The 14,349-nt window shown below is 42.9% G+C and overlaps 1 protein-coding gene across 2 annotated transcripts in view; it reads right to left on the bottom strand.

Annotated features, from left to right (window-relative positions):
- NKAP (NFKB activating protein) overlaps positions 1 to 13,988 on the bottom strand; it is a 23,878-nt gene extending 9,890 nt beyond the window's left edge. Inside the window, exons 1-4 of one of the 2 annotated variants that reach the window (XM_048213252.2) lie at positions 13,460 to 13,988; positions 10,934 to 11,014; positions 2,598 to 2,668; positions 2,273 to 2,413 (exon numbers count right to left, since the gene is read on the bottom strand). In XM_048213252.2, the coding sequence (XP_048069209.1) occupies positions 2,273 to 2,413; positions 2,598 to 2,668; positions 10,934 to 11,014; positions 13,460 to 13,827 (661 nt within the window). In that variant the 5' untranslated portion in view covers positions 13,828 to 13,988. The remainder of the gene's footprint in view (positions 1 to 2,272; positions 2,414 to 2,597; positions 2,669 to 10,933; positions 11,015 to 13,459) is intronic. The other variant, XM_057313911.1, reaches the window with a different exon arrangement.
- Positions 13,989 to 14,349: the final 361 nt, after the last annotated feature.

The raw sequence follows: 14,349 nt of genomic DNA on the forward strand, positions 1-14,349 counted from the left end.
ACTTTGAATATCTCAACAAAAAAAATGATACTTAAAGCAAATGTCAAAATACTAAAAAACTGTTAAAATCCAAGTGATAAATATATATATATATCTAGATATTATACTATTTTCCTTATTTTCTAATGTTTGAGTATTTTCATGATGAAAAAAGAAAAAAACCGTATGTGTTTGGGGCCAGGGACATGCTTTCTAGGAGTTCAGTCTAATGGAGGAGACAGAGGTAAAGAGACAAACAGAATCTGGAGCGATACAGGGAAGCATGGGGTGCTCTCGGCATACAGAGAAGTCTCATTATCAAGCTGGTTTGGTGAGGGTGGTTAAGGAATGGTGACTCTTAAGCTAGTTCTTTTTTAAGATTTTTTAAATTATTTATTTATTTAAGTGAGAGAGAGACAGAAAGCACAAGAGAGCGAGCATGAGCAGAGGGGAAGGGCAGAGGGAGAGGGAGAAGCAGACTCTCCTCTGAGCAGGGAGCCCAACTTGGAGCTCAATCCCAGGACCCCAGGATCATGACCTGAGCCGAAGGCAGACGCTTAACTGACTGAGCCACCTAGGTGCCCCAAGCTAGTTCTTTTTATTTATTTATTTATTTATTTATTTATTTATTTATTTATTTATTTTTAAAGATTTTATTTATTTATTTGACAGAGATAGAGACAGTCAGCGAGAGAGGGAACACAAGCAGGAGGAGTGGGAGAGGAAGAAGCAGGCTCATAGCAGAGGAGCCTGATGTGGGGCTCGATCCCACAACGCGGGGATCACGCCCTGAGCCGAAGGCAGACGCTTAACCGCTGTGCCACCCAGGCGCCCCAAAGCTAGTTCTTTTTAAAATCGGTTTTATTACACAAGTACTGCATGCCCATTGTTGAAGTGAGTAAGCCAGGACGCGTGCAGGGAGAGAATGGCATTGTAGGCAGATGGACTGTCTGCATCAAGTAACAGAAGCAAGAGAAAGAACACGGAATACTAAGGAGACAGAAAGTAGTTCTCAGGGGCGCCTGGGTGGCACAATGGTTAAGCGTCTGCCTTCAGCTCAGGGCGTGATCCCGGCGTTATGGGATCGAGCCCCACATCAGGCTCCTCTGCTATGAGCCTGCTTCTTCCTCTCCCACTCCCCCTGCTTGTGTTCCCTCTCTCGCTGGCTGTCTCTCTCTCTGTCGAATAAATAAATAAAATCTTTAAAAAAAAAAAAAAGAAAGAAAGTAGTTCTCAGGCTACAGAGGATGCTATAAGAGTGACAGGGCATGTGTGATTAGAGAGGGATCAATCAGGGTCCTAACTTTACCCTGAAGGCTATAAGAGAGCTTCTGAAAGATTTTTAAGTAGGGGACAGATGTGCTCACATTTGTGCTCTAAAAAAGTTCACTCAGGGGTGCCTGGATGGCTGTCGGTTAAGTGTCTGACTCTTTGTGTCAGCTCAGGTCATAATCTCATGGCCTGTGGGATCAGACCGTGTCAGGCTCCATGCTCAGTGGGGAGTCAGGTTGAGATTCTCTCCGTCTGCCCCTCCCCCCACTTGCACACCTGCACACTCTCGCTCTAAAATAAATCATAAATCTTAAAAAAAAAAAAAAAAGGTAGTTCACTCTTCCAGCAGTGAGGGGGAAAAAGTTAACAACGGGAGCCAGGAGACCCAGGTGACATCAGAGGAAAAGACACCTTTATGTAATGTGTCCCCAGAGGTGGCACCCTCTGTCAATCATCAGCCAGGAGAGGGCACAAAAAGGCTTTCTGTGAGGCACCAGCCCACGGTGGGGGGGGGGGGTGTCTTCCATAAATCAGCTGCCAGCCTGAAGGGGGTCCTCTGCGGTGTGCCTTTTTGAAAATGGCACAGAGGTGCCCACTGAGTGTCAGAATGACACAAGAGAGCTGCTCCCCGGGGCTGACGCGGCCCTGTACGGCTAGCTTTGCTGCCACATGTCTCCCAGCTGGACCCCGCCTCGGTTCGCCGCCCCGTGCCTCCTTCGGCTACACGCCACCCATCTAGAGTCACACTGCTCGGTCCGAATCTCAGCTGCGCGAGCCCGAGTGCGGGATCGCAACCTGCTCTGCGCCCCATCTCCCCATCGCTCAGATGCGGTCTGGAGTTACGTGTGGACTGAACAGCACCGATGAACACCGAGCGCTTCGCGGGGAGCCTGGCACAACGTCAGCGAGTGCTCCACTACTCTCGGCTACCCTTCTCGTGCTTAACCTTCCTCTGAAATAAGTTTTACAAAGTAAAACGAGTTCTGAAGCCAGGCTTGCAGAGCGATGCTGGCCTTCTTACCACTGGAGTCTGAGTCAGAGTCAGAGTCACTGTCGCTGTCATCAGAATACTTCTTGTGTTTTCTTTTAGAGGACTTTTTCTTTCTCTTTTTCTTGGACCTTTCTTTCGAACGACTAGACTTCTTCTTCTTCTTCTTTTCTTCTACATAAAGTACAAACATAAAATTAACTTCTAAGTATTACGATGATCAATTTTATTGTATTTGAAATACTGAAAAAGAACGATGACAGGTAACTTGAGTAAAAGCAAAGGCTACTGCTCGACTATTTGTAAACATTTTTTTCCACTTCTCAATTCAGCAGCCCTGGAGTATTTAAAAAAATACCTTCTGAAGTAGAAGCTGAACTGGTGCTCTTCTTTGGCTCATCATCCTCCACTGGTGTGTGTTCATCAGAGCTGAATTTAAAGAAGATGGTTGTAAGAATCAGAAAAGTGACAAAATATAAATCATGGAGTATAAAAATACGGAATCAAAAAATTTCAGTAATGACACCGATTGTCCAAGAGCCATTAAAAGCAAACACTGGAATAACTTTGTAAGGGTATAGTTCAAGGGTCTACTACCTTCAAAGTAATATAATAATCACTTATGCTTGCATTATGCTTTAGAGTTTACAAAACACTATTCAAACTGAAAGCAACATGTAAGATTTAATTTTCAGAAGAAGCCACAGGGCAAATGTATGGAACCATAAGGCAAGATGGAATAAACTAGAGATAGGAAGATCAAAGGAAGACTTCTTTTATTCTATGTGTATAAAGGACATATGGTAGAGCAGCAACCATTCTGTCCCCAGAGCAAGAGCCACCTAACACTCTACAATATAAAGAGATTTCATTCTATTACAGATAATTCTGAAAATGAGTACTATTAAAATTCTGTAATAGTTTAGAAGAGGATGGGGTACCTGGGTGGCTCAGTCAGTTAAATGGCTGACTCTTGGTTTTGGCTTAGGGTCATGATTTCAGGGTCCTAGGATCGAGACCCACATCCAGCTCCATGCTCAGTGGGGAGTCTGCTCCCTCTCCCTCTGCCCCGCCCCCCAGTTGCTCTCTCTCTTAAAATAAATAAATCTTTGGGGCTCCTGGGTGGCTCAGTCGGTTGGGCATCTGCCTTTGGCACAGGTCATGATCCTGGGGTCCTGGGATCAAGTCCCTCATTGGGCTCTCCGCTCTGCGGGGACCCTGCTTCTCTCTCTCTCTCTTATGAATAAATAAATAACATCTTCAAAGAATATATTAAAAAAATAAATCTTTAGGGGCGCCTGGGTGGCACAGCGGTTAAGCGTCTGCCTTCGGCTCAGGGCGTGATCCCGGCGATCTGGGATCGAGCCCCACATCAGGCTCTTCTGCTATGAGCCTGCTCTCCTCTCCCACTCCCCTGCTTGTGTTCCCTCTCTCGCTGGCTGTCTCTATCTCTGTCAAATAAATAATAAAAAAATCTTTAAAAAAAAAAAATAATAAAATAAAATCTTAAAAAAAGAAAACTAAATAAACAAAACTGTATTGGTATATTCATTTTTAAAAATCCCTTTGGGAACAGAATAGCGAGCCCAAAAATAAACCTATGCATATACGGGCAATTAATCTATGACAAAGGAGTAAAGAATATACAGTGAATAAACAGCCTATTTAATAAATGGTGCTGGAAAAACTGGACAGCCATATGTAAAAGTACAGAACTGAGCCACTATCTTACACCATACACATAAATTAACTCAAATGGATTAAAGACTAGAAAACAAAAAACACCTAGAAGAAAACATAGGCAGTTAGCTCCCTCACCTCTCAGTTGTTGCAATGGTTTTTAGATTTTTTTTTAAAAAGATTTTATTTATTTATTTGAGAGAGTGAGTAAGCAAGAAAGACAGCACAAGCGGGGTAAGTGGCAGAGGGAAGAGGAGAAGCAGACTCTCCCGCTGAGCAGGGAGCCTCACATGGGGCTTGATCCCAGGACTCTGGGATCATGACATGAGCCGAAGGCAGATACTTAAGTGACTGAGCCACCCAGGTGCCCTGGTTTTTAGATTTCCCATTAAAAACAAAGGTAACAGGGGCACCTGGGTGGCTCAGTCAGTTAAGCATCCGACTCTTGATTTCGGCTCAGGTCATGATCTCAGAGTCATGAGACAGAGTCTGCTTCAAGCTCCGCACTGAGTGTGAAGCCTACTTAAGATTCTCTCTCTTCCTCTGTCCTCCCCCAACCTCCCCCTCATGCACACATGCTCGCTCTCTCAAAAAAAAAAAAAAAAATTGGTAGAGGATCTGAATAGACATTTTCCAAAAACATATAAACGGGTAACTAGTGTATGAAAAAATGTTCAATATCACTAATCATCAGAGAAATGTAAATCAAAATCAGAAAGAGATAACACCTCACCTGTTAGAATGGCCATTCTCAAAAAGACAAGAAATAACAAGTGTTGGTGAAGATGTGGAAGAAAGGGAACCCTTTCACACTGTAGGTGCGAATGTAAATTGGTGCAGCCACTATGGAAAACAGTATGGAAGTTCCTTAAAAATTAAAATTACAACTACCATATGGTCCAGCAATTCCACTCCTGGGTATTTATCCACAGAAAACAAAAACACTAACTTGAAGATATATGCACTCCCATGTTCACTGCAACATTATTTACAATAGCCAAGATATGGAAACAACCCAAGTGTCTATGGAGGGATGAGTAGATGAAGAAAATGTAGTACAGGAGAGGGTATCAACATGGTGGAGTAGGAAAATCCTGAGCTCACCTCCTTCCATAGACACACCAAAATCTACAACTACATATAGAACAACTATCTCTGAGAATGAACTGAAGACTAGCAGAACAGATCATATGTAACTAAGAATATAAAGAAAAAGCCACACCAAGAAGGGTCGGAGGGGCAGAGACACAGTCTAGTCAGGACCTATACCCTCCGCATGACGACCAACAGCAGAAGGAATATCATAACTGTAGAGTCCCTCACTGAGAAATAAGAGATCTGCGTTCCACATCAGCCTCCACAGCCTGAGGGACCTGTACCAGAAAGATGAGCACCCATAACGTCTGGAATTAAAAACAAGAGGGGCTTATGTCTGGGAGAGCCAGAGGGCGGTGGGAAACTGAGACTTCCCTCTTAAAGGCCACACCAGTGCAGAGGCATTAGTTTGGAGAGTACCTAGGTTAGAGGTGAAGGAGATCCACGGAGACTAAGTTTAGGGTATGTGTGGAGGGGCAGGGATCTGTCTAAACATTTTCCAGGGAAAGAAGCATTGGCGGGCCCCATTTTCTTTTTACTTCCCTTACATCTAGCTGGTCCAGCGCTGGCGGGTGCCATTTCGACACTCTCTATCTACTGTCAGCCCAAGAAGACTCACCCCACCCACCTGCCCACCCTGGCCTGGCACTCCTCTCTAGCAGCTCCCCACCCACCATACATACCAGACATCCTTGGCCAGGACCAGCACACCCTCCACCTAAGGGCTCCTGCCATGGAGGCCCAGTCCTACACACTAGAGTATCTGCATCAATCACAGCTGGACCTTGCAGCCAGCTGCACCGAAAGCCTGCCCTACTCAACAGTGCTCATGCAGCTCACGACCAGGCCTTATAGCCAGCTGTGCCAAGGGCCAGCCCCACACACCAGCATGCCCACACCAGCTGCAACCAGGCCTGTCAATCAGACAGGCCAGAAGCCTGTCCCACTCACCAGCATACCCACAGTAGTCATAGCCAAGCCTAGCCGACAGCTGCACCAGTAAACAGCCCCACATATCAGTGAGTCTGCACCAATCGTGACCAGCCACAAGAGGGAGCACACAGCCTACAAAAGAGATACTCCTGGGGTACCTGGCTTGGGTGACCAGCGGGGTTTATGCTGAGCCCCACAGACACCTTCCGGCATAAAGCCACTCCTCCAAGACTGGGACAATAGCTGATCCACCTAAAACACAGAAACAAACACTGAGACGCAAATGAGGAGACAGACAATACGTTCCAAGTGAAAGAACAAGACAAAACCTCAGAAAAAGAACTAAACAAAACAGAGATCTACCAGATGGAATTCAAATGAATGGTCATAAAGATGCTCACTGAACTCAAAAGAATGGATGAACACAGTGAGAATTCAACAAAGAGACAGAAAATATTTTTTTTAAATCAATCAAAGCCAAAGAACACAATAACTGAAATGAAAAATACAGGGCATCAAAAGCAGATTACAGAATGCAGAAGAACAGATTAACAATGTGGAAGACAGGGTAGTAGAAACCACCTAATCAGAACAGCAAAAAAGCAAAAAGAACTGAATAAAATGAGGTTAAGTTTAAGGGACCTCTGGGGTAAAATCAAGTGTACTAATATTCACACTATAGTGGTCCCAGAAGGAGAAGAGAGAGAAAAGGACAGAAAACTTATTTGAAGAAATAATAGCTGAAAACTTCCCTAACCTGGGGAAGGAAACAGATATCCAAGTCCAGAAAGCAAACACCCCCAAATGAGATGAACCCAAAGAGACCAAGACACATTATAATCAAAGTGTCAACAGTTAGAGATAAAGAATCTTAAAAGCAGCAAAAGGAAAACAACTAGTTACATACCAAGGAACCCTAAGTCTATAAGCTGGTTTTTCAGAAGAAACTTTATAGGTCAGAAGAGAATAGCATGATATATGAGAAGTGCTAAAAGGAAAAAACTTACAACCAAGATTACTCTACCCAGCAAAGTTATCACTCAGAAGTGAAGGAGAAACAAGGAGTTTCTCAGACAAGCATAAGCTAAAGCTCATCACTCCCAAACCAGCCTTACAAGAAAGTTAAAGGGACTTAATTTTAAGTAGAAAAGAAAAATCATAACTACAAGTAAGAAAACTATGAAAGGAGGGGCACCTGGCTGGCTTAGTCAGTGGAGCATGCAACTCTTGATCTTGGGGTTATGAGTTCGAGCTCTGGTTGGGTGTAGAGATTACTTAATAATAAAATTTTTTTAAAAAAGGAAAATTATGAAAGGAAAAATCTCATTGGTAAAGGTAAACATATAGTAAAGGTAGTGGATCAACCACCTACATAGCTAGTATGAAGGTTAAAAGACAAAAGTAGTAAAATCAGCTAGACCCACGATAATTAGTCAATGGAAACATAAAATAGTAAGATGTAAAATATGATGTCAAAAACATAAAACATGGTGAATGTTTTTAGAATGCATTTGAGCTTAAGTGGGCATTAACTTAAAATAGATTGCTATATACGTAAGATGTTATATATGTACCTCATGGTAACCACTGACCAAATACCTATAATAGATAAACAAAAAATAAAAGAATACAAACATAACACTAAGGAAAGTCACCAAATCTCAAGGGAAGAGAGCAAGAGAACAAAGGAACAGAGAAGAACTACAAAAACAATCAGAAAGCGACGCCTGGGTGCCTCAGTTGGTTAAGCGTCTGCCTCCAGCTCAGGTCATGATCCCAGGGTCCTGGGATCAAGTCCCACATCTGGTTCCTTGCTCAGCAGGGAGCTGCTTCTCCTTCTGCCTGCCGCTCCCCCCTGCTTGTGCACTCTCTCTCTCTCTGACAAATAAATAAAATCTTTTTAAAAAACCGGAAAAATATCAAGAAAATGTCTACAAATCCATACCTACCAATAATTTTTTTAAAGATTTTATTTATTAACAGAGAGAGAGACAGCCAGCAAGAGAGGGAACACAAGCAGGGGGAGTGGGAGAGGGAGAAGCAGGCTCCCAGCGGAGGATGGGGCTCGATCCCAGGACTCTGGGATCACGCCCTGAGCTGAAGGCAGATGCTTAACGACTAAGCCACCCAGGCGCCCCCTACCAATAATTTTTTTTTATCAATAATTACTTTAAATGTAAACTTCCTAAGTGTTCCAATCAAAACACACAGTAGCTGAATAAATTAAAAAAAACAATACCCATCTATAGCTGCCTACAAGAGACTCACTTCAGATCTAAAGACACAGAGACTGAAACTGAAGGGATGGAAAAAGATACTCCATGCAAACGAAAACAAACAAAACGCTGGGGTAGCAATACTTGTATCATACAAAACAGACTAGGAAACAAAGCCTGTAAGAGGACATGAATGACACTGCATACGATAAAGGGATCAATTCAACAAGAGGATATAACATTTGTAAATACCTATGCACCCAACATAGGAGCACCTTAATACATAAACCAATTTTTAAGAGACATGAAGGGAGAAACTGACAGTAATACAATAATAGTAAGAGACCTTAACACCCCACTTACATGAATGGATAGATCATTCAGACAGAAAATCAATAAGGAAAACAGTGGCCTTGACCAACACATTAGACCAGATGGAATTAAGAGATAATACACAAAACATTCTATCCAAAAACAGCAGAACATACATTCTTTTCAAGTGCACATGGAATATTCTCCAGGACTGATCCCATGTTAGGCCACAAGACAAGTCTTGATAAATTTAAGAAGATTGAAATCATATCAAGCATCTTTTCAGACCACAACAGTATGAAACTAGAAATCAATTACGAGAAAACTGGAAAAACATAAACACATGGAATTAAATAACCAATGGGTCGGGGTGCCTGGGTGGCACAGTCGGTTAAGCGTCTGACTCTTGGTTTCAACTCAGGTCATGATCTCAGGGTTTTGAGATTGAGCCCCATGTCAGGCTCCGTGCTCAGTGTGGCATCTGCTTGAAATTCTCTCTCTCTCTCCTTCTGACCCTCCCACTTGTGCACGTGCTCTTTATCTCTCTCTCTTTAATAAATAAATCTTTAAAAATAAACAAACAATGGGTCAATGAAGAAATCAAAGAGGAAATTAAAAAAATACCTTGAGACAAATGAAAATGGAAACACAACAGTACAAAATCTATGAAATGCAGCAAAAGAAGTTCTATGAGGGAAATTTTATACAGGCCCAACTCAAGAACCAAGAAAAACCTCAAATAAACAATCTAATCTTACCTAAAGGAAGTAGGAAAAGAACAAGGCCCAAAGTTAGCAGAAGGAAGAAAATAATAAAGGTCAGAGTGAAAAATAAATGAAAAAGAGACTAAAAAGACAACAGAAAAGATCAATGAAACTAAGAGTTGGTTCTTTGAAATGATAAAATTGATAAAAACCTTCAGCTAGATTCATCAAGAAAAAAAAGAGTGCCCATATAAATAAAATCAAAAATGAAAGGGGATAAGTTATACCCAATACTATAGAAATAGAAAAAAAATCATAAGACTACTAAGAACAATTATGTGCCAACAAATGGAACAACCAAGGAGAAATAAATTCCTAGAAACATAACAATCGTCCAAATCAGGAAGATTACACTATAGACTGATTACTCAAAAAACTCCCAACAAAACAAACTCCAGGACCAGACGGTTTCACAGGTAAATTCTACTAAATATTTAATGAGTTAAGACCTATACTTCTTAAACAATTCCAAAAAACTGAAGAAAGAACAAACTCACTCTTTGAGGCCAGCATTATCCTGATATGGAAACCAAAGACACCACAAATTAAAAAAAAAAAATTACAAGCCAATATCCCTGATGTATGTAGATGCAAAAATCTTTAACAAAATATTGGCAAACCAAATTTTATACTACATTAAAAAGATCATACACCATACTAAAGTAGAAATTATTCCAGAAATGCAAGGATAATTCAACATCCACAAATCAATGTGGAATATACCACATTAACAAAATAAAGGATAAAAATCCTATGATCATCTCAATAGACGCAGAAACAGCATCTGACAAAATTCAACAACCAAAGATACAAACTCTCACCAAAGTGAATATAGAGAAAACATAACTCAACTTAAGAAAGGCCAGATACGACAAACCCACAGCTAACATCACACTCAACAGTAAAAAGCTGAAAGCTTCACCCTAAGATCAGGAACAAGACAAGGATGTCCATTCTCGCCACTTTTATTCAACATAATACTGAAGTCCCAGCCACAAGACAAGAAAAATAAAAGGCATCCAAATTGGTAAAGAAGAAGTAAAACCGTCACTATTTGCAAATGATATATATAAGAAAACCCTACTCTACCATCCATGTTGTCAACTGTTAACTCAAAAAAAATCACTTTGTAAGGCTAACATGTGACACGCAATCTGCTATTAGGTTGAGAAAAAACAATTCAAAATAATATAAATGTATTTGTCTTAATACTGAACCCTTCTATGAATAGGAAATTAGCACCCCCCCAAATTACAATTTAAAAAGAACAATTAAGGGGTGCTGGGTGGCTCAGTTGGTTAAGCGGCTGCCTTCAGCTCAGGTCATAATCCCAGGGTTCTGGGATCGAGGCCCGAGTCGTCGGGGTCCCTGCTCACTGGGGGGCCTGTTTCTCCCTCTCCCTGCCGCTCTGCCTACCTGTGCTCTCTCTCTCTCTCTAATACAAATATGATCTTTAAAAATAAACAAATAAATAAAAAGAACAATTAATATGTTCAAATCAACTAGCAACATGTTTTAATCGTTAGGTATGTTCAATGTTTTTAAATTCTAGGGGGTAGCATAGCATAAATCACAAAAAAGAAGAAAAAACGTGAGCTGTACTTAAAAGTTATTCATTTAACAAAAATTTTGACAATAGTCTCTGGATTTAAACAAACGTTACATCTTTTAACAGTATTTTTTGAATCACTTACTCTGGTTCTGGATTCTTTGGAGAAAGTCCCCATACTTCAGGAGCTCCCAATTCTCCAATCCTCTCTCTCTCACTTAATCTCCTAGAAGATATAGGCATATAAATTATAACTCCATGGCTAAATGGTCTCCTAAATATATAATCAATTCAAAGGAGTCCAGTTAAGTCCTATTTTCCTATTTTAAAAGTTAAATTAATAAATTAAGTATACTCATCGTAATTTGATGTTCTTGATAGTACTATCAAATGGCACAGACTACAGACAGCCTGAGGCCAGACCAGAAATACAGCCTAAAAGGTTGTCAAGTGCATCTCTTCTGCCTCTTGCATGACCTAGCTCCTAATTGCTCATTTCGTCTTCTGCAATATGTGACACAAACAGTTTTATATTTGGAAATAACTTCCTTGTTTACATACATTTTTGAGAGTAAAGAGCAATCTCTACTTTTGATTTAGTCAAACCCGTTTTCAGAAACTCAGGAATTAATAAATAAAAATGAAGCATTAGAAACAGAAAATAAAGAGAGCTCTGAAAATGAAAGAAAAGTTTTATTTGACAAAAACTGTCCTCAATGAGAAACAGGTTTTTTTTTTTTTTCTGTTTTCCCTTTAGTTCCTTTTTTTGGAAAAGGACTATATCCTCTATCTACTCTTGGAGGACAGGAAAAATTTGTTTGTCATTTTTTTCTTTTAATTTTGCTCACAAACAAAATACAAAAAACAAAGGCTCAATTCCTCAAAGTTTAGCTCCTTGTGATTCCATTTGTTACACACACCCACCCACCCCTTACAAAATAAATTGGTTTGATTGCTTGAATATACTATTTTTTACTTCTTTATTCAGGAGAAAAGATTATAATCGTGCAGAATTAGACTCAGGTTTCCCACTTGAAGAAAGAGCCTAAAAGGGTTATACTTATAACACAACTTGGACTATATATGCAGGGGGAAGTATGACCGGCTGTAAGAACAGTCACGTTCTCATCCCTGCTGCCCCCTGCTTCATCTGTACTCGTAAGGTAAATTATTGATCTTCTAAATGTACAAATGCAAATTTCACCCAAAAAGTTCTGACATCTTTTGATAAGGATCGTCCAGTAGGAAGCTGGTTGCTTTTTGACGAACACAGCCAGGAGGTAACTGAAAAATTTAATTTGGAGAGGTAGGTCTCCAACCTAACTCAGTACGGTTTTTTATTGTTTCTGCTTCCATTCAGGAAACCCCAATAGCTAACACTCAAGGACCAATTATTATGTCCCAGGAACTAAATCATCACAACTCTAAAGGCTCAGCGCCAATTTTATCCCTTTTTAAATGGTTAAGAAATAAAGCTCAGAGAAGTTCAAGAAACTTGCTCAAAGTCATACAACTATTACACAGCAAAGCATGGCTTCAAACTCAGGCATTCCGATTCTGGAGCCCGTCCTCTTCACCGCTATCCTTTATTACTTCCCATTCTTGGGGAAAAAAGAGATTTATGGAGACGTCGCCCAGCTTTGGAATCTTAACCTGCCCCTCCATGCCTGTGCTACTCTTAAAAATCTTTTTTGACACAGAGGACATGTAGGGGCGCCTGGGTGGCTCAGCCGGTTAAGCGCTGGCCTTCTGCTGGGTCACGATCGGGCCCCGGGGGCGGGCTCCCTGCTCAGCGGGGAACCTGCTTCTCCCGCTGCCTGCTGCTCCCCTTGCTTGTTCTCTCCCTCTGTCAAATAAATTTAAAAAATCCTAAAAACACACACACACACACATACACAGCGGACCTGTAGAGCACCTAGTACAGCGCCTGACAGAATTTAACACTCAATAACCATTAGCTATTAAGACTTACACGATAATAATTATAACCCTTTCCCTTTCTCCTTCTTAAACTATCCACTTTTCCACTCCAATACGCACTCATGAGAGGACACCTGATCTCACCCTGACCTCGGTTTTCACGGTCACACTGAGACCACCGAACAGGGCCTTTTTCCACGTAGCTTAATCAACAGTTTAGCAGGTCACTTTTCCCACATGCAATCATCTGGTCTCAGGGGTTCTTCTCCCCTCCGATTTAAACTCTTCATCCCCAGCCTTCCCGACTGGCTACACGACATTTCCACTGTACACGTCCTGTCACCTCCAACCTGTGTGATCATTCAGCAAGGTACGGTGGTACGCCTACAAAGCGCGAGGCACTGCTCATTTTGGGCTAATAGGTCTCCTTTGCCAAGAGCTCAATCGAGCGCGAAATAAAAGCACGCTTGGAAAAAAAAAGTAAGCAAAATAAAACAGCTACAACCAAGCGAAAACTGTAATTCGGGTAGGTCTGAGGCTCCCGACGGAACCGCTGCATAGCCAGGAGGCAGAAGCAGCGAAGACACCAGGGCGCGGGGAGAAGGGGCCCGAGGACGAGTGAAAACCCAAGGGGAGAAACGGGCGGAAAAAGGCGTTGTCGGGGGAGGGGGGTGGGGCTGAAGGGCTAGGCAGGGGCGCCCGGCAGAGAGCGAAAAGCGCAAGTCAGACTCCCAGTGCCCGTCTCACTCACTTCTGCCGCAGGCTCTCCTCCCTCTCCTTGTCCAGAAGGCTAGGCCACGGCTTGTCGCTCCCGTAGGGGCGCGAGTAGCCGCCATAATACGCGGTCGAGGAGGCTGACGCGAAGGGGTTGCCCCGCAGCGCAGAGGGCCGCTCCCGGGAGCGTGACCGCGAGCGGGATCGGTAGGACTGGTGTCGCGACCCCTGACTGAAGCCGCCCAGCTGATGGCTGAGACCATTCCGAGAGCACGAGTGCGAGCGGCGGCCCCGCGGGGAGCGGGCGGATCTGCTGGGTTTAGGGCTCCTCGACGAACTGCGACGCTTTCCCCCGGAGCCCGAGGCCTCCCCCTCAGGGCTGCGCGAACCCGACACCGGAGCCATCGCGGCCGCTGGGTCCCCTAAGCCGCTAGAGAAGGGGGCGCTCTCGCGAGCCTAGGAAGATCTCGGTTGGTCTGGTCCCAAACCCGCCGTCGCGCCACCGCCCGAAACTGAGGAAACCTTGGAAACAGTTCCGGGTACGTCGGCAAATCCCTTCCCCCGACCTAGGCGGTCCTGCCCACGAGACGGAGATGTGTGTACCGGTGTAAAGAAGTCCGTGGGGCAACCGGATCCACTCACCCTTCCGGTCCCGAGTGAGGCTGCTCCTATCTAAACTGGACTAGAGAACGAGTCATTGCTTTAGCCTCGAGTTGAAATACCTGAAGGGAAGGGCGAGAGGCCACAGGAGACCTTTCCCCGAGCGGCCGTGTGAATAACAAAGCCAATGTAACTTTACATATATACGTTGTTTGCATGTGTGTGGCTGTGTGTAGGAGTATACCACCCCACACACAATTTTTTCAAAGATTTTTATTTATTTGAGAGAGCGCGGGCGAGCACGAGGGGTGGAGGTAGAGGGAGAAC

This window comes from Ursus arctos, chromosome X (genome assembly GCF_023065955.2).
Source record: "Ursus arctos isolate Adak ecotype North America chromosome X, UrsArc2.0, whole genome shotgun sequence".
In the NCBI taxonomy this organism is placed as follows: domain Eukaryota; kingdom Metazoa; phylum Chordata; class Mammalia; order Carnivora; family Ursidae; genus Ursus; species Ursus arctos.